This window comes from Notothenia rossii, assembly GCF_949606895.1.
Source record: "Notothenia rossii genome assembly, chromosome: 7".
Lineage (NCBI taxonomy): Eukaryota > Metazoa > Chordata > Actinopteri > Perciformes > Nototheniidae > Notothenia > Notothenia rossii.
Window position 1 is genome coordinate 74,397,382 of NC_136905.1, and position 19,889 is coordinate 74,417,270.

General features: G+C 40.7%; 4 protein-coding genes across 10 annotated transcripts in view; 3 read left to right on the forward strand and 1 right to left on the reverse strand.

Moving 5' to 3' along the window:
- LOC307013109 (uncharacterized protein) overlaps positions 1 to 12,325 on the reverse strand; it is a 98,777-nt gene extending 86,452 nt beyond the window's left edge. For 4 of the 5 annotated variants that reach the window (XM_079640367.1, XM_079640370.1, XM_079640369.1 and 1 more), the window contains exons 1-3: positions 10,719 to 12,325; positions 5,695 to 5,877; positions 5,486 to 5,565 (exon numbers count right to left, since the gene is read on the reverse strand). In XM_079640367.1, coding sequence (XP_079496493.1) covers positions 5,486 to 5,565; positions 5,695 to 5,877; positions 10,719 to 10,724 — 269 coding nt within the window. In that variant the 5' untranslated portion in view covers positions 10,725 to 12,325. Of the gene's footprint in view, positions 1 to 5,485; positions 5,566 to 5,694; positions 5,878 to 10,718 lie in introns of those variants that run through there. The other variant, XM_079640366.1, reaches the window with a different exon arrangement.
- LOC307013107 (4-galactosyl-N-acetylglucosaminide 3-alpha-L-fucosyltransferase 9-like) overlaps positions 1 to 19,889 on the forward strand; it is a 96,574-nt gene that overhangs the window by 64,093 nt on the left and 12,592 nt on the right. The window lies entirely within an intron of this gene.
- Positions 14,703 to 19,889, forward strand: part of LOC307013111 (4-galactosyl-N-acetylglucosaminide 3-alpha-L-fucosyltransferase 9-like) — a 29,754-nt gene continuing 24,567 nt past the window's right edge. The window contains exon 1 of the mRNA XM_079640372.1: positions 14,703 to 14,943. The gene's annotated coding sequence lies outside the window, so the exon portion shown is untranslated. The remainder of the gene's footprint in view (positions 14,944 to 19,889) is intronic.
- LOC307013110 (piggyBac transposable element-derived protein 2-like) lies at positions 14,987 to 19,026 on the forward strand. The gene is made up of 2 exons (XM_079640371.1): positions 14,987 to 16,204; positions 17,015 to 19,026. Exon 2 carries the CDS (start codon positions 17,392 to 17,394, stop codon positions 18,688 to 18,690), a length of 1,299 nt encoding a protein of 432 aa, XP_079496497.1. The 5' UTR covers positions 14,987 to 16,204; positions 17,015 to 17,391; the 3' UTR covers positions 18,691 to 19,026.

Sequence of the window (19,889 nt, forward strand, 5' to 3'; positions counted from 1 at the left end):
AGCAATATTAAAATAATAAAAGGCTTGCAATATTTCAGTTGATTTGTAATGAATCCAGAATGTATGACATTTTTGTTTTTTTAATTGCATTACAGAAAATAAAGAACTTTATCACAATATTCTAATTTTCTGAGACAGTCCTGTAAACAAGTCTCTTCAATCAGGTGTATTTCCATAAGCCCTGAAAACTGCAATAATTAAACCGCTCCTAAAAAAGCATAATCTAGACGCAACCATAATGAATAACTACAGGCCAATATCAAACCTTCCCTTTTTAAGCAAATTTATTGAAAAAGCTGTTTTTCAACAGTTGAGTAATTTCATGTTTTTAACTGACGGTGTTGATGTGTTTCAGTCGGGCTTTTTACCTAACCACAGCACTGATACTTCAGTTGATAAGGTCTTAAATGACATCCATTTGAACAAAGACAGTGGCAGAATATCAGTGTTAGTATTATTAGATCTCAGCGCTGCCTTTGATACTGTTGACCACAACATATTGCTAGACCGTCTTGAAAACTGGGTGGGAGTTTCAGCAACAGCTCTAAACTGGTTTAGTTCCTACTTAAAGGACAGAACAAACGTTGTCTCAATAGGCAATTACAAATCAACCCTGATAAATATGTCATGCAGGGTTCCTCTAGGCCAGTGGTTCCCAACCTGGGGGGCGCGCCCCCCTTGGGGGGGGGCGCCAAAGATTGCAGGGGGGTCGCCAGGCCTCAGATGATTTGAAGCCAAATATGAAATTTTGACTTTTTTTTTTTTTTACATATAATTGTAACGCAATACATGATTGTCACTAAAAGCCTTGTCTCTACATTACAATAAAATATAAAAAATTATTGATGAATTAATTTGAATAAAAATTCAAGTTAGTAGCTATTAAAGGCATAAAAAGACAGAAATGTATAATTCTTTCTTTAATAGAAATGTTTCTTCGGCCCGTAAAGTGTCCAAACCAGGCTTTTCTGGATAGGCGATTTTTAAAACATAGTCATTGTCCATGCCGGTTTCAGTTGGACTATTTGTCACAGTTGCTCCGATGAGATCGGTCTCGTCCATTTTGTAGATTATTTACCACTTTTGAATCCACATAAACACATTTACGTTTTAAACAGTTTAATCCCTTTGTGAATTGTTTCCACTTCCGCGCCGTCCTTTAATTTCTTCATACAGCGGGAATCCAAATGAATTAATCCTGAGTCCAATAACCATCAAAGTCACTCCAATAGTGCTCCTTAATTACGCTTTCATCCTCCTTTAACACAATACTTCACATTCATCTAGTTTGTGACAGTAGTTGTAGCATTTTGAGACTTTTAAACTTTAGTTACCGCTGTTGCGCGCGCGCAATATCATTTTCATTTCATATCATATCATTATCATCATAACGATATCATTTAACATTGACCCTCTCCTGAAAATGCACATATTCTGTGCATTTCCAGGAGAGGTTAAATGTTAAATGATATCGTGCAAAATGACAGGCTAAAACTCTCTTCCAGACGTTTAAAAACACTTTAAAAATTAAAAGTTAAAATGTTTTTTAACATTTAAACATTATTTCTGGCTTGTAAAGTGCAGTGATGAGCCCTGGTAGTATCAGACTATTTAAAGGGTTACCCGGAGCATGAGAATATCCTCCACAGAAGGGGTGGTGGTGCCGTGAATAAGGCCGAATATGGATGCCGATGGGCGGACGGTAAAGCACCGTGAAATCCACCCCCCTTTTAGGGTTACCAGGGGCATGAGGTTCTGTAGGGTGTGATCATCTGGGTTTAGTCCGGGGGGAGGGCTTAAGTCCGGGGGCCCGGGGACTCACGGTGTGCAAGGTTATGGAGGTGCCCATGTCAGGGACACAGGCTGGAGGTCATTAGTCAGTCCTTTGGGGGTCTTGGAGGGGCCACAGAGAGGTGATTTCCCCGGTCTCTGTCCTGGATGTGTGAAATAAACAGAGTCCCCATTTCAGGGACACATGCTGGAGGTCTCTAGTTCGTCCTTCGGGGCTCTGTGAGCCGGCAAAGAGGGGATTTAACCGTCGTCTGTCCTGGAAGTGTGAAATAAACAGAATCCCCATTTCAGGGATACATGCTGGAGGTCATTAGTCCGTCCTTTGGGGGTCTTGGAGGGGCCACAGAGACGTGATTTCCCCGGTCTCTGTCCTGGATGTGTGAAATAAACAGAGTCCCCATTTCAGGGACACATGCTGGAGGTCTCCAGTCCGTCCTTCGGGGCTCTGTGAGCCGGCAAATAGAGGGGATTTAACCGTCGTCTCTCCTGGAAGTGTGAAATAAACAGAGTCCCCATTTCAGGGACACATGCTGGAGGTCTCTAGTCCGTCCTTCGGGGCTCTGTGAGCCGGCAAATAGAGGGGATTTAACCGTCGTCTCTCCTGGAAGTGTGAAATAAACAGAATCCCCATTTCAGGGATACATGCTGGAGGTCATTAGTCCGTCCTTTGGGGGTCTTGGAGGGGCCACAGAGACGTGATTTCCCCGGTCTCTGTCCTGGATGTGTGAAATAAACAGAGTCCCCATTTCACGGACACATGCTGGAGGTTTCTCTCCCGAGAGTGGACGTCCATTGCCTCTAAATAGGGGTAAAATTAGGTCTGTCACTTTAGGTAACCGCACCACTGTCGGACGTCTCCCGAGAGTGGACGTCCATTGCCTCTTAATAGGGATAGCAATTATGATGTCCGTACAATCCACTATCATTCTGCAGTTTTGGATGTGCCGAAATGAAGAAGGCAAGCTGTTTTTATTTTTCTCCCGGATGGGAACACTCATTATGTCCTTAAAAAGTAATTTGTGGAGAACCTTTATAAATGTTACAATCACATTTCTGACAGTGCCTTCACCGCAGCGAAAGAGTGCAGCCAGATGAAGGTGTGTGTAATTATGACGCAGTTTCATGAGGGTCATGAAAACTGGGTCTTCAAGACTCTGTGCTTTGGGGAACCAAACTTATGGGTATGTAATGGAACCCTCAAAACGAGCAACATACTCACACACAGCACTGAATGTGTCTATCTAGCAATCCTGTCTCCATCCGAAGAACCTTTTCACTCAGCTGAGAGGCAGTATACTTGTCATGGCAGTAACTCTGCTTTGCCTTGGACTCCTCTAGCTGGATCTTTAGCTCCATTATGCGTCTTTGCTGAGATTGAAGTTTTTCTTCTACCGTGGTCGCTTGCTCCTCGGCATTCTCAGATAGTGGTTGAGGACCTTCATTAGCAGCCGCCTGTGTTAATGGACCTGCTTCCTCCTCAGTCATTAGACACGTAGCTTATTCCTCCATTCCATCAATTATCCCTCTCAGACAGTAGGAATGCTCTTCTACATTCTGTGCTTCAAATGAAACAGGCCTTTTTCTCTTTCGTAAAGGAAAATGACAGCTGCAGATGCGGGAACAGGCATTAGGCTTCCTGTCAGCTTGTCTGTTGGGAAGATATAAAATATTAGTTTCATGGAAGTCACACCGTCACATATAAGAGCATTAAGACATACAGTACATAGGCTAAAACAAAACATCTAAAGATATAACCTTGCACTTTGATAAGTCTCGTGAACATTTTCACTATTTTGACATTTTTATATATCAAAATTGAACTAAAGAAATAAATGGTAGATTAATCCATATTGAAAATAGGTGTCAGCTGCTACACTAATTATAATAGTTATATTTCTTAATTAAGATAAGATATTACTTTATTGATCCCAATTGGGGAAATGTTTGTGCTGCAGCAGCATAAAAAGAAAAACAAAATATGTTATTATATATACAAAAATATGTGAGGGATGGAATATTAAATTGAATATAAATGTAAAATGTACATGTGATTTTACGTCCAAGAGAAGCTATGGAGCAGAGAGTTCTCTGCCAGCCAGAGGTGATTTGTTATTAGTCCAATATGTCAAACTGATTTCCCTGACTACAATCTTTAGTTACATGGTGAAACGTTATGCTGCTTGCACTAATTAGACTTATCATATAAGCCACACAGGTTTTAATAGGATGTATTTATTATCTTTACTTATGTTGCTGTCTTTTTAGCAGCGCCATCTCTAAAACGGCGATACAGTCGCTACCCATTATTTAAATTTCACCGTGACATGGACAAAAATGTAACGTCAGCTTACCTCATAGCACGAATCCAGACTCTTCTTTGGAAAACATCGGCCGGGAAACGATAGAACGAGCACGTTTCATGAGAAGACCTGTGGCTGCAACCCGGAGCAAAGCAACAAACCATTGCGTAGCTAACTAGTAGCGCTAGCTTTAGCTAACGTTAGCTTACAAAACGAACTGCCGAGTAAAATTGGAAAACACTGGAAATGTATTATTCTGTCATTTGTAAAACTACGGTGTTAAAAACGACAATTTCAAAAATACAGATTCTAATGGTCAGATATAGATATACAGATACTAAAGATACTACAGATACTAAAGATAGGCAGGTACTTGCTTTCAAGCAGAACCCGGGGGAAAACAAACTTAGCGGGAGGTTTCACGTGTTCGGCATAATGACGTACAACGGCCTCGCCAATTTCTTTAGTCCTATTCAGCCACTTGGTAACAACCAACGTTTTTCAGACACGTAAACTCTTCAAAAATCACCAGTGGGATCACTGCTGATGTATTAAATGTCGTAGAACAAAACGTGATTTATCTCTCCAATTTGTGTCAACCACAGACCTTTTTTTCGAGCTATTTTCCAAAACCCTATGGAGGAAATGCATTGCTTTTTTTTTTTTTTTTTTTTTTTGTGGTAAAAATGCTAACTTGCTTCCGGGTTTTAGGACGCGTCACTGCGGTTCTCTATTTATAAGGATGGCATTTATTAAGGATGGTATTGTTAGATAGCAGTACAATTCCATGATTCTCTACACAGCAGATCCTAATTACTTCAATATATACTCCTTTACCTCGTTTGCATACTGTCTAATATCTACTTTATGTTGTAGTAAAACATCTCCTTAATACAACTGTACTCATAGGCTCTGTGCACAAGATGGCGTCTATCAACTTCCGGCGGCTGGGTGTGAGGCCGAGTACTTCCGGTTTGAGTACAGAGTTTTGACAGCTTGACAGTTTGTTATGACACACCGAGAGCAAGAATGAGCGGATTTCGGGGTAAAGAAAAGCGATTGGCCTTCCAGCGTGTAAGAAAGTCGGCACTACATTGCTGTGTGCCCCTTTGTACAAATTCGTCCCGTTATCAGAATCAGAATACCTTTATTAGTCCCACAGAGGGGAAATTTGTAGCGTTACAGCAGGAAAGAGACACAGACAGCTTAGTGTTGAATATCTTACATGCGTTAAAAAGTACTAAGTTATAATATAATAAACAATATGCTAAAAAAGTACTAAGTTATAATATAATAAACAATATGCTAAAAAAAAAAAGATAAAAAGTTACATAGTTTTCAAAAATACAGATCAAAAACAACTACATACAATTACTTAGGACAATAGATATTACCTTACACCGTCAGCAACTGCAAACTGTTTTGGCTTAGTGGAAATGAACACCATGTCACTCACTCTGCCTGGTTTCACACCCTATTAATTACACAAAAGAATTGTCAAATTAATTGAAAAGGTTGTTGATGCAACGTACTAAATCAGCTCTTGGCACAAAGGAAATACTCATTAAACCGTGGATTGGTTGTGAACACATACTTTACTTACCATGGTTCTTGGCTTGTGCCATCGCTGCTCTGTTTCAGTGCAGCTGAGGACAGGGAGTACAGCAGCCAGGTTGAGTGCGGAGTAGTGTGCGGTCTGGAACAGCAGTGCAACATTGTGGTTGCAGAGTACTGTTCCAGCTACACAGGAACACTTTGCCACTGCAATCTCCACAGGTGAACAGTTCTTAAAACAAAATGTCAGTCATAATACATTTAGGACACTGCTTCAATCCAACACAGACAAATGAGAAAGCTGAGAGCAGGCTGATCAGGCAAGTAATAGGTGTGGGAAAAGGCTAAACCATGTCAGGTTGTCAGTCACATCACATACACAGAAGTTCTGCTGTTTGGAATACTGTAATTTAAGGACATTCAAACAGATACACTTGTATAGCCTATCTCAGCTCTCTCAAGGTATTATCTTATATTATAACTACATAAAATAGTGTTAGTAGAACGTCGAACAGCTTAACATAGATGTAGGGTACAAAACCAGCACTTACCTAACACTGGCCAATACAAATAATTGGACCCTACATGGATTATACTAACCATTCAGTAAAGAACAGCAGCCTTCACAACCAGTTTCTGGGGTTTCCATGAAAGCAGAGACGGTTTTCAACCTCTCATTAAGAATCTTTGATGAAAGCTAAGTTTGGGTTTAGCTAATGTATTTATCATTTTACACGAGAGGGTTAAAAAAGGAAAATAAATCTGTAGCCCCTTCATGCTACACACACATAGCTAGCTACCAGTTGATGTGAGCAATGTATTGTCACTATGTAATCTGTTGCAACACGTCAGCTAGCTGGGCTTATTTGAATCCTAAATCACAGGTTACCTACTCTAGCCACATCAAAACCCCAGAACATGAACCTGATTGAGGCTTTGAACCGATGAACACTTTTTATTTTCCTCCCTACACTGAGATCGTGAGGCTTTTCATGTTTTCTCATGGACCTGTAACAGCTAGCCCTGATGCTCACTCTCCCTGAAGGTAGATCTTTGTTGAAACTGTGGGGAATTGGATATCATTATCATGTTATCCAAAAAAACATAATACTACATCATTAAAACTAGTGGTGCACGATAATTATCGGCCCGATATTAGGAACTATGACGTCATCCTGATAAAAGTATTAATAGCCCCGATAATATACAATATATTTTTTGGGTAAAAAAAAAAAAAAGATACTGCGGTGTGGGTGGATTGGGATGAGGGGCGCTTGTTTTTCACTCGGCTCCTCCCGTTTTGCCAGTACTGTGGTATTAGTGGTTTAGGAAGAGGGGAGTTTTTCACAAATCCAGCGCTCCCTAACTCATGCCTTGCTGTGACGTAAATGGTGTGCGGCCGTGAAGCCAGGACAGTAAACAAACATGTCGTCGGTAGTATGGGACTATTTCAAAGTTTCAGAGTTAGATAGTTCACTTGCTATTTGTATTAAAACATGCAATGCAGAAGTTCCACGAGGAGGGAAAAAGGCAACGAGCTATAATACTTCCAACCTGATTAGTCACCTGAAACATCGCCATCGCTACGATGGTGTGTTAAAAGCGTACGAAGACGCCTGCGCTGCTAAACTAGCGGCAAATCCAAAGCCAGCTGCAAAGGCATCGGGGCTTTTACCTAGGCCCTAGGGTGACCATATTTTGATTTCCAAAAAAGAGGACATGCTGCCCCCAGCCTCGAGATACTTAATGATACACAACGTTTACTCAAAGATGCCTTATTGTTTTAAAGTATGCCTCCTCTGTATGGATAAACAATTATTATTTATATTATTTTACTGTATATAACACAATAATATCTCTCTATAACCAAAGACACACCAAACCAAGGTTACTCAACAATCAACATGCTTTATTGTACCTAAAATTATCTCTGACAAATCTCAAATGCACAAGAATAACTTAAACATCAATCTGTAACAAAATAATAGCTCTCTTTTCAAGTCTTACTGGACAAAAATAAATAACAAAATATATGAAATAGTAGAAAATAGAAAATCCAGCTTTAACAAATAATCTCTTTGTATCTTGTCAATGTAAACAATAAAACAGTAACCTCCCAAAGATACTAATGTAATTATTTGAAAAGTGCACTATGCAGTTTTGGATTTCACATTTGCATAATTTCCATTAGTGAACATAACCTAACATAACATTTGATTACCTAAATCAAACCAAACACATTTTGAGGCACCATGAACCAAATATAAGCCTACTTTAAATGTTTGTAAACACAATTCCAGGCCCTGTCATTGTAAACAACCACAGTGAAACGACAACTTTTCACATATTTCTAGCTTCAAACAGTTTTCTAGGGTCCCAATTTAAAATTAAAAGTTTAAAGTTTCTCTCCCACAGCTACATAGCTTTCTCTCTCTGCATAGCTGCATATTTCAATCTTCTTCATCCTGCTTTTCTTCTTCATCCTCCTTGTCTGCCCATCGATATTTAGCTGTGGAGCTGATCTTTCCCAGCAGGTTTCGGTTGCTCAACAAATAAGCATGAAAGTCTTTGCAAGACATGTCTTTCAAATTGTATTGCACAAATAGAATCCCCTTCAGTAACTCAACAGACAGCTGGTTCCTCTTCTTGGTCCACTGGCTCTGCGTCAGTGAGAAAACCCTCTCAACATTTGCATTGTGAGAGGAAAGTGCAAAGACAAACTGTGCAATCTTCAGTAGTTCTGAGTAACATGCAATGCTTTTGGCCTTCTCAAAATATTTGGTCCACTTCTGGTGCACCTGCAGGCCACTGAACTCCTCATCACGGTTGCACCTTTCTGTGAATCTCTTCAGATTGGTGACCTGGTCAAAACACTTGACATCACCAATTACCACCCCCTTCTCTACTAGGAACTTGATGCAGGCCTCCACATCATTCCACTCTGGTGGCTCACTCAGATCCATCCACGTGAATGTGGAGAACTCTTCCATGGGAGTCATCCACTTCTCCAGATACTCCAGACATGTACTGTACAGGCCTTGCACATCAGCACAGAACTGGTCATATTCCTTACCAAGTCCATCACTACGCTTTTGTGCCAGTAGTCCCTTAACTTTAAGGGACATGCAGTTGTTGCTCTTGCGTTCAAGAAGAATGGTGTGGATGCTGTTCATTGTTTTCTTTACCTCCATAGTGGAGTTCTTCTCCTTTTCCATGTCTTGAATGTGGGTGTGGAACGCAGACATGAGTGAGTGCATGTGCCAGAGGTAGATCTCACTGAATTCGTTTACAAAAAACTTCTTGATCACTGTGGGTGGTTTTTGCTGAGACAGAAAGAATGTCTTTAAGGCTGGAAACATCTGTATCATCCTCTCAATGCCTGGGAACAATGACAGCCACCTTGTCTTGCTGTGAGAAAGCATCCTTCTGTATTCAATGTCAACAAAATCACAGTACTCCTTCAGGCTCTCAGTGCGCACAGTGTAAATGTGGAAGAACTGGTAGATTTTGAACATGATATTCTCAAGGTCAATATCTATTTTGTCTGCCCCATGATGAACACAATTATTCAATATGTGTGCTGGGCAACCCACACCGATCACAGTGGTCTTCAGCAGCAACCTCTTCAAATTTGCAAACACATTCTTTCCCCCTTCATCACGTCGGATTCCTCCAAAGTTTGTGTTGCAATTGTCGCCAGTAAATGCAATGCATTTTTCAGACAAATTGTTTTTTGCCAATGTTTCAATGAGATATTGTGCAATGGTTTCTGCTGTCTCATTTGGTGTGTCTTTAAACTCGATTAATTTTGTTTGCATGCCACCCCTCTTCCAGTCAAAGTACTGGATTATGATTGGGAATATTTTCACTGCTCCGTGGTTACTCCCGTCTGTAGAAACACCACAGTACTGGATTTCTTTGAGTGCTTCATGTGCGACATCAATCGAGTGGGGCGCTATAACACCATTGACAATGGCTTCGGTTTTAGTGCGCGCACTACTGAATTTTTTAGCAGTGTCAGAGTCTGGAAATGCTTTTTTTAGCAAGGCACTTGTGCAATCCATAGATCTGTAGCTGTTGTGATGTTTCACAGTGTGAAATGCAAACGCACCCTCCGCTGCATTTACAGCATCCTCTGTTTTGCCTGGTCTAACAAAGAAGTCTGTCAACTTTGCCGACAAACTCTCACCTTGCACAGCTTTCCTATGTTTGTCTGTGTCCATGTGCGCTTTAAGATCGCCTGCACCTTTATTGGACACACACACGTATGTGCAAGCTTTGCACACGGTGCACTCCGCCTCCCATTTGTTCCGACCGGGCCGGTACATTTGGAATTTCTTCTGCAATTCATCTGTAAAAGTACATTTGCGCTTTGGCATTGTGAATGTGAGCGGCGATCAGCTCTGTCCCCTTCCTCTGTTTGTGTGTCAGCGTAGTTGTAGAGCCGCCCACAAAGCTTCAGACTCAGGGATTACGTCACACACGCAACAGAGTACCGTAGTATTCTGTGCAATTCGCCAGTCAATTTAAGTACATGCAAACGATCCGCGAAACCCGGACATTTTCATGAATTTATAAACCCCCCCCGGACGACCCGGACAGGGCGTGAAAAGAGGACATGTCCGGGCAAAAGAGGACGTTTGGTCACCCTACTTTTACCTATAGACGGATAGACGGAATATGGACCACTCATTGTTCACTCATTGTTCAGGGAAACACATTGTCATTGACTGATTGACTCAATTATATTTATTTGGGAAAATAAATATGGTCACTTTGAAGAGTCAAAACTGTTCTTGGCTTTGTTTTGTTCATAGTAGTAATGCTCAGGTCATTTGCTCACTACTAGTCTTTTTTTTACCACCAGGTGTGCAAAAACTACAGGTACATTTAATATTTATATTATATTATTATCGGTTATCGGTATCGGTCTTGATAAGCAGGAAGTTATCGGTATCGGTATCGGTTTCAAAAAAACAATATCGTGCATCCCTAATTAAAACGCTTTACACTGTATCAAGACTGTCAAGTTGTCAAAGTTAGCCAGTAACTACAGCTTTGTTTGTCACTTACCTTCATAATTGTCGACGTAACTGGATATGTAGCTACATCTTGAACCCCTTTTCTCTTTTGTTCCTCGGGGCTGAGCCTGCCGCTTGTACCAGCCGATGTACATCACTGATGTTAACCTTCGGTAGGTCTTGGAGACATCGAGTGTAAAATAGTGCCTATATAATATCTATACGCTATCTATTGCTATCTATTGCTATCTATACGCTATCTATCGCTCTTCCCTCTACCGCTCTACCGTAGACCGGAAGTTTACAACCGCACACTCAATGAACCGGAAGTCGATAGACGCCATCTTGTGCAACTAGCCTATAGAGAGGCGAAGTCACGCCCATCTACTTCCGGTCCATGGGACCCCGGAAGCGAAAAATTATACATTGAATTCAATGGAGAGAAAAAACGTATCTTTTGATCCCGTTTGAATTGTGCCACGAATTACACATATGATGTTTGTCAATCTTAAACAATGATTTCCATGTAAAAAAAGTCACATTTTGTCGTAAAACTGTTGAAATATAAGACTATGAAAAATACGCGACTACAAAGACTACAAATCCCAAATCCCATTCTGGGTCGCGCATGTGATGTCACAGGCGATAATGCTCCAAGTGGTTGCGACTCGTAATTAAAGCGAAGAAGAAGATTTCATAACTGATTTATTCCCTCCAATAAATATAAGAGATTGCTCCAATAAATTCACTTTTACAAGATGCCTGTGTGCTTTGTACCATGTTGTAATCACAAAAGTGATCATACCACTTGCTCGTTCTATCGCTTCCCCTCTTATGAAAGGACCAGGAGTCGCTGGATCAGACATATCAGGTAATATCATAGGTAATATACATGTTGTGCATGGAACATAGTCACGTTAGCTACCTAGCTAGTAGCGACGAGTAGCGAGCACGTTAGTTAGCATTACATTACTTAGCCTTGTCATTTTTAGTAGCCTTACCATTAAGTTATTATTTTATTACATGAAGTACACCAAAATGTTAAACAGTAAGAGTAGTCATCATGGTAAGTATTTCGTGAAACATTTGAAGAGTGGCCTACTGCGCCCTCCACCGGGTGCTAAGGAAGCAGTTCAGGGAGAGTCGAAGGAAGGAAGGCAGGCAGGGAGCTTTGCATGACATTCTTCTGGACATGTGTCATTGTGATGACAGTGAGGGTGAGTCAATCTGTTGGTTGGAAAGACAGTAGTTGAGTGATTACTGAGAGAAAATTATTAAAAGAGATAATTATTCAGTGTTGTTACTTTAAAGTGTTGTTACTGACCTTTTTCTCTTTTATTTTCTTTACCTCACCTGTAACTGCTGAGACCCTGAGGAACATGCACACTGGACTGACCTGCTCTGGCAACCTGATTTCCACTGTACGTAATAGTATTTGGTTATGGTATATTATTTATATACATCAAAGGCACAATGCACCCCCCAGAGAGACACATGTATTGAGTGTGATATTTTGCATAGGTCATGTGAAATCATCTTTACATACTAGAAAACTGTAGGAGCGGCAACTTGTTTTGAAATTGAATTTTTAATATCCGATAATAAAGTTGATCTGTTTTCTTTATTCTTCTCTCTTCCCAGCTCCATCCATCACCGTTCTCTGTTCCTGCAGGTCCTGCTTGCTAATAAATGCTTTATTTTTTTTACACAGTTACAAATAAAGTCAATGTATTGTATGCCATGAAGTTGTGCTTCATTCTGAGTCAATAATAAATTCATTCTGCCTTCAACTGCAAAATGATTGTGGACTGCACCGACATCCATGTAGCTGCCCCCCAGTAAGATGAACCAAGCAAAGCTGACACTCAACATACAGCTGTGCTCTTAAGTTGACATGAAGAATTTGTGAAATATTGGTAATTATTTGGAAAAAATGACTGACGATGCAGAAAACTTTTTTTTATTTAGGAACAGTGGTCAGGTGAAGCATTTATCACAACATATGTGTCACACTTAAAAGGCCAAACACACTGGCCAAACACACCTCGTTTACAACTCCCCAGTTGACAGCCATGACTCCGTCTAAATTGTACCCCCCAAGCACCCTCTTCATGAGGGACGCGCATGGAGTGGATGAAAGTCCCGACCTCAGCACAGCACCAAAATTGCTGGCTGTCAACCTGCCCTGCCTGTGTAACTGCCACTGAGGATTTGTCCGCTGTCCTACGGTGGCTGTCTGGATGGCAGCTTGCTGGTCTCTGCTCAGTCGCATTGAGGCAAGAATTGACTCAAGCCCCCGACCCCCACGCTCCTTCACCAGCTCCGGCACGTTGAAAATGGCCTGATGTTGAGGCTGCAGTTCTGGCTCAGGTGACAAAAGCCATGCCATGCCACGCTGCCCCCCTCAGTGCAGACCTGAACAAGTCTACTTCCTCAGTGGCGATGTCTCTGGCCAGTGGGTTGTATGTCTCCTCTTGCGGTTGGTAGAGTTGAGACACCGGCTGGACTACTTTTGAAGTGCCAGGCTTCCTCCACTGGCACTCAACTTCTGTGGAGCTGATCTGCCACATGGCAAATATTGCCAATGCTGCAGCGTGGCTGCATTTGTACATCCCCCGTGCACAACCACAGACAGCGCTCTGCATCACGCCATCCTCTCCCATGTAGATCTGTACAAATAAAGTAAGTACCATGTTTGTTAACATGCTATAATAGATTGAATGAGCAATACAAGGATGGTCCAGATCTGGGGGTGAGAGGGTTTATTTTTCCATAGTTTTGTCCTCTTGTCTGATTGTTGTTGTTTGTTTTTTCTGAATTTTTTGTAATTTGTGTTGTATTGGTTGTGATTGTACATTGTATTTTTTTTAAATGTGTATTACATTTTTGAAAAACATTTGATCAACAAAAAAGGATTTGGTCAGGATCTAGACCCAGTTTGTAGTTTATGAATTAATCAATGCTCTCTACATTAGGAAAACATACCAGTGTACCAGAGGGAGTCACACACAGCTGTGCCTAGATAACCAAACAAATTGACAAGATAACCAAAATCCTTGAATCTACACACAGCAAATAAACTCAAATGACACAACGAGATGTAAAAAGGAGATCACACATATAGTCGATATAAAACTGGCCGCTTGAATCTGAAGAGCAACTAAAACAAAACACGGGAGTGTACCTTGTTCTTGTGAACACTAATGTTATCCACAGCATACACACCCGTATACAGTACACCCGTTCTAGGTTCTGATTGGCTCTCTAGGTTGGCATTCTAGCTTCTGACTGGCTGTCCAGGTTGTCAATCACAGCCGTGGTTCATATTATGCTAGTCGACTCGTAACATCGCTAAACTTTTTTTCTTGACGGTTTTCTCAGTCAACTAATGCTATTGATAACAGTAACATAAATTAACACAGCCCTGCACACTGCAGTCATTATATACCGGGTCTGTGGTTCATCATCTCCTTTTTCATTCTCCTCCTTATTGACTGACATTAACCTTAAATATTGCACTCATATTACTCACCGAAACCTTGTAAAGCCGGTCCCGCATGCTGGCTCTTACAGAACCGACTAACTCCCCTTTCGTGTATGTACAGCTCTCAACCTGCCCAGACTTGTAGTGATTTTCACATCGTTTTATACTTTTATTCTCATTCTGAAAGAATGAGGTGAAATGTGCCAACGTGACGGTCATCTTTGTGTTGGTGACGCGTATTGTGCGGGACCAGAGACATGTAGTTCACCTTGCGGCTTAACACAAAAAAATGTGTTACTTCACAGTTTTACGACACATTTAAAAATGTTTGACTTGCAAAATGTTCTTTTAAATTGACAAACATCATATGTGTCATTCGTGGCACAATTCAAACGGGATCAAAATATTCGTTTTCTCTCTCTATTCAATGTATAATTTTCCGCTTCCGGGGTCCCATGGAGGCACCCGGAAAGGGAGGGACTTCGCCTCTCTCTACCAAGCTGCCCCTCCTTAAAATAAAATGGCAGCAATTATCTACCTCATTGTTTTGTTTTTAGAAGAAAAAAAAACTAGGTGTGTCTTGTTCTTGTTCTATCAGATGTTTAATGATTCAACATGTTTTTGCACTTTCCGGTTTAGATTCTGCCTCGTGTTTGTTCTCATTGGGCTTTATGAAACAACATGTTCTATTCTAATGCTCAATTGCTCTAGGTCGGATTTCCTACTAACGTAATAGACACTTTGGACATTTATTAATCCTAGTAGATTTTGAGTCATCACTAGGCAAGGCGAGGTAAGTTTATTTATAGAGCACCTTTCAACACAAGGCAATTCAAAGTGCTGTGCAAAAATATATGACAATAAGATCTAACAACACTAACATGTGTAGTCAAATTTGTCTGAAAATGATTTTAAAATGTTGCTTCATTTGGATGGAAAATTTGCGAGGCAAAGATGTACCTCACTCTTAGTTTATGAAATCATCAACTCACAAAATATTTTTTTTTAAATTGGAATCAACAGCACGAAAACAAAACCGGTTGCAACCATGTTGTCAAAGTAGCAGCAAAAAGAGCCTATGTGATGTACTTCTCGCTTGTTTGTTTGAGAGCTTGAACAACAACTGACAAGTGAAGAAATGCTTGGATGAAATGTTGATGTGTGGTTCAGTTGCAGTGTATACAAACTGATGATTATTTGCGATGCATTTATGTGAAGCAGTATTTTATTGGTGTTGCTGGTTAAGATAAGTATGTTGTAACTATTTCATAGACTAATATGTAGCTTTATCAATAATGCCGTGCCACATTTTATAAGCTATTTGTTTTGAATGTATAGTAGTGAAGTGGGAGTTTAAACTAACAGATGTCATAAGTAGTAGTGATGTGTCGGTCGTGAACGAGCCGATTCTTTTGAACGGCTCTTTGGTACGAACGAGGGGTACCGAGTCTTACTTGGTGAGAGCCGTTCTTTTTATCGTTCAATCGTTGGTCCGCACTCACTGCCTGCCAAAATCCACTCGCCTTTTAAAAAGCTTGATTTTGTTCCCCAAACGTATGCTGTGAAGACCCGCCCCTCCTCCAATAGGTTTCAGCCATAGGTTTCAGCACGAGGAGTGAGATTGGGTGGGTCTTAACGGTATACGCGAGAGAGAGAAGTCATAACAAGTGGTACAGGACAGGTGGACAACGTGTTTTTCGGAAGGAAAATGAGCCAAACGCGAAAACGCAGCAGCACTTGGCTGCACCTCAACCAAAACCCAGGCAGTGATAAGGCGCACCAGTTGTAAAGGCAAAATATCCTAACCCTTAACGCCTATTGTCGCGAATTCGCCTCAAACCGCTTCTATTAAAAATGCAGCCGAGATCGTGCATGTGTTCCCCCAATGCCGGTTCATGTCTCTTCGATACGGACCTAGGAACGTTTTGCAAAGCACTTGTTTCTAGTAGGACCGGTCAAAGTGGGAGCTACATCCGGTCGACGAAGGCGGGCATATCCTGTTAGACGCTAATGAGTGGAGAAGGCAAATACGAATAGATACGTTCCTATTTGAGGTAAGTTATTGAAAAAAAAAATATGTTTGCTGTTTATTGTTTGTTTGTGCAGCTAACGAAGCAGAATAGAATAGTTTTGACAGATATTTCAGAAGTTATTTGAAGTTTTTCTCTGTGTCGCGAATTCGCTACATTCGGCCATATTGTCTACATTGGTTACAATCGGCTTCATATTGGCTACATTCGGCCGTATCTAAACAATACTATATTTAGCGGTAGTCATACACAATTTCTATAGGAAATACAATTCTAGTAACTTTCTATAATCCTTATAAAGTTACAATGTTGAATATAAATGCAATTTTTGCCCTTTATTTTTGCTCAGGAGAAAAAATGAACACATCCATGTTTTATGGAAAACGAACTCCTGGAGTACAAACCAGAGTTCCACCATCAGATAGTGAGGACAGTTGTCTGAGTGAGAGTGGAGACAGTGATGAGGATGAGGATTATAGACCTGCACCAGGTGATGAGAATAGTAGTAATAATGTTATAATATCAGTGTTTCCCATTCATTGCGAGACTGGCAGAAAAGTCAGTGGGAAAACGCTGAATATTGTTATAATATTGTGCAGCTTTTTGTTGTTAGCCAAATATTTGTGGATGTCACAATGAGTAGCCTACATGTTTTGTATTATGTAACTAACGATGTCTGCATTCAATAGTGGCTTTTTTTTTCTTTCATTTTGCTTGACCTCAAAGTATGGAAAGCTGTTTTCAAAGAACTTTTCTGTCTTACAACTGTACTCATAAATCATAAATAAAAATGTCTGCTCTTTTCAATAGTGACCTTTTTTTTTTTTACACCAGGTGACGAAAGCAGCATCAGCCGCAGCAGTGATGACAGTGGCAGCACTGATGGAGACTCTGATGCGGTCCCTAGCACCAGTTCTGCAGCTACTGCTGCGAGAGCAGCTGCTACCACAGCAGCTGCTACAAAACAAAAAAGACAGAGGGTAGAGTGGAAGACAGCAAGAAGACAGAAAGAAGTCCCAGTTTGGCAAGACGCTCTTCCTGAGGCCGATGCAGTCAGACTGCCCATCCAATACTTCAGAGACTTTTTTGACACAGAGCTTCTAGACAGTATTGTGGAACAGAGCAATCTATACTGCACCCAAAATAATCCAAACTGTGCGCTGAAATTGGATCGTAATGAACTGGAACAGTTCATTGGCACAGTTGTTTACATGAGCATTCTGCACTTACCTCGATTCCGAATGTACTGGTCCAGTGCATGTCGACTACCACATGTGGCTGATGTGATGCCCCGTGACAGATGGGAGGCAATTAAACATTACATCCACTTCAACAACAACATGACACCAAACAACGAGGATCGACTTTTCAAAATCAGGCCACTGATTGATGCACTTCTTCCAAAATTCCAGGCTCTCCCGCAAGATCAAATGCTCTGTGTCGATGAGCAAATGGTGCCTTTCAAAGGCAAATCAAGTCTCAAGCAATATATCCCCAGCAAGCCACACAAATGGGGATATAAAATATTTGTGCTTTGTGACACAAAGGGGCTGGTGCATTCCTTTGACATCTTTGCAGGGAAATCTGACCCTCCACCAAACGGGCCAGACATTGGGGCAAGCGGAAACATCGTGCTAAAGCTGGCACAAGTCATTCAGGGTGCACTCAATCACCTGCTATATTTTGACAACTGGTTCTCCTCATTGCAGTTGTTTGTAGCTCTGGCAAACAACGGGATACCTGCCCTTGGCACAGTGCGGCAAAATCGACTCCAAGGCTGCACTTTCAGTGCGGACGGAGAAATGAAGAAGAAGGGCAGAGGGACATTCGAGGAGAAACAGGCTGTTGTGGAAAATGTGGAAGTTAGAGCTGTGAAATGGTTTGACAACAGAGGGGTGATTGTTGCCAGCACTTTTGCCAGTGCCCAGCCTGTTTCCACTGTGGAAAGATGGGACAGAAAGCAAAAGAAGAGAATGACTGTGGAATGCCCAAACATCATTAGCCTGTACAACAAGTTCATGGGTGGCGTTGATGCTCTTGATGCACTTATTGCCTATTATCGCATCCACATTAGGTCAAAGAAGTACTACCATAGGTTCTTTTTTCACTTTGTGGATATGGCCATTGTCAACAGCTGGCTGTTGTATCGGCGTGATTCTGAATCCCTGAATATCCCGAAGAAGAAGCAGAGGGATCTGCTGTCCTTCAGAACATCAGTTGCACAAGCTCTCTGCATGCAGGGCAAGGACTTGTCCAAGAAGAAGAGGGGACGCCCTTCATCAGATCTGGAAAGAGAGTTTGAGAGGAAAAGACACAGAGGCCCAGCCAAGGCCATACCAGCACAGGAAGTCCGCGCAGATGCTGTGGGTCACTGGCCAGTGGTTGAAAGTTCACGACAGCGCTGCAAACTCCCAAACTGTAGGGGACAGACTGTGATCAAGTGTTCGAAGTGCAATGTTCACTTGTGCCTGAACAAAAATAACAACTGCTTCAGAGATTTCCATCAGTGAGACACCTTAGCTGTTTTGTTCTTGTTATTGTTATTGTTTTCATTGTTATAATGAATGGTGAATGATGTCATGAGTTTTTGAATGTCTGTTTGACATGTCATGGCAGCTTCATGAGTAAGACAGCTTTGTTCACTCTAAGTGTTTTCTCGTTCTCTCTCACTCACACACACACACACACACACTCTCTATTACAAACAGTTCAACACGCTGTTTTTTTATTGTGGTTTTGTTGTCATTGTCATGAGTTTTGCATGTCTGTTGACATATTGTCATGAAATGAATACTATTTATATTTAAATTATTTGTTGGCATCAATAAAATGAATTACATGCCTGATATGGGAAATGTGTTTTAATTACTATTTTATCCATTAATGCCTGTTGTCGCTAATTTGCATCATACCCAAAATTATATCTATTCTATGTGCTAAATTCAAATTAATAATCTCCACTTATTTTAGCATCTGCTTGAAAGCAAAAACACATAAAATATTTTTTTTTACATAATTGCATATAAATTCAGGCGTCAAGGGGTTAAAGCAGGGTCAACAAATAATCTCCATCGCCACTTAAAAACACAGTATCTAATATTAAGAGTTGCGTGAATTTCATTCAAGGCAAGGCAACTTTATTTACTTAAAGGTGACCTATCATGCAAAATGCACTTTTGTACGTCTTTTATAATCAGTGTTGGGCAAGTTACTTCCAAAATGTAATATATTACATATTACTTATTACTCTCTTTTGAAAGTAATAAGTTACATTACAATATTACTGTCTCTGAAATGTAATGAGTTACACTACTTTAGTTACTTTCACCAAAATAACCGCAAAATAATGGCTAGTTATTTTAAATGCTAAAATGTAGTTTAGTGCAGCTCATTATACATCCAGTGAAGGGCGATGTGGTATAGCACAACAACTGTGTAGGCCCTTAAGGCTACTAACAACTTATAAATGTATTTAAAGCAGACAAAGGATCAAAGTCTAGTCAATTATAGTAGAGATACTGTAAATATTTATAAGTCTAGGCCTATATATATATATTAAATACAATAGAGCTAGAGCTCACTATAATGAAATCTATAACATTATGAAATGACAAGGTGTGCAATATATTTTTCTTTTTGTTACTTTCTTTTATTTAATTCAAGTTCCAAGCACAAGAAGTTTGAATGTATTGAGTGGACAAAGAAGAAG

Excerpts from the sequence above, each read along its gene's own strand:
- LOC307013110 (XM_079640371.1), top strand. The coding sequence starts at position 17,392 with ATGAGCATTCTGCACTTACCTCGATTCCGAATGTACTGGTCCAGTGCA.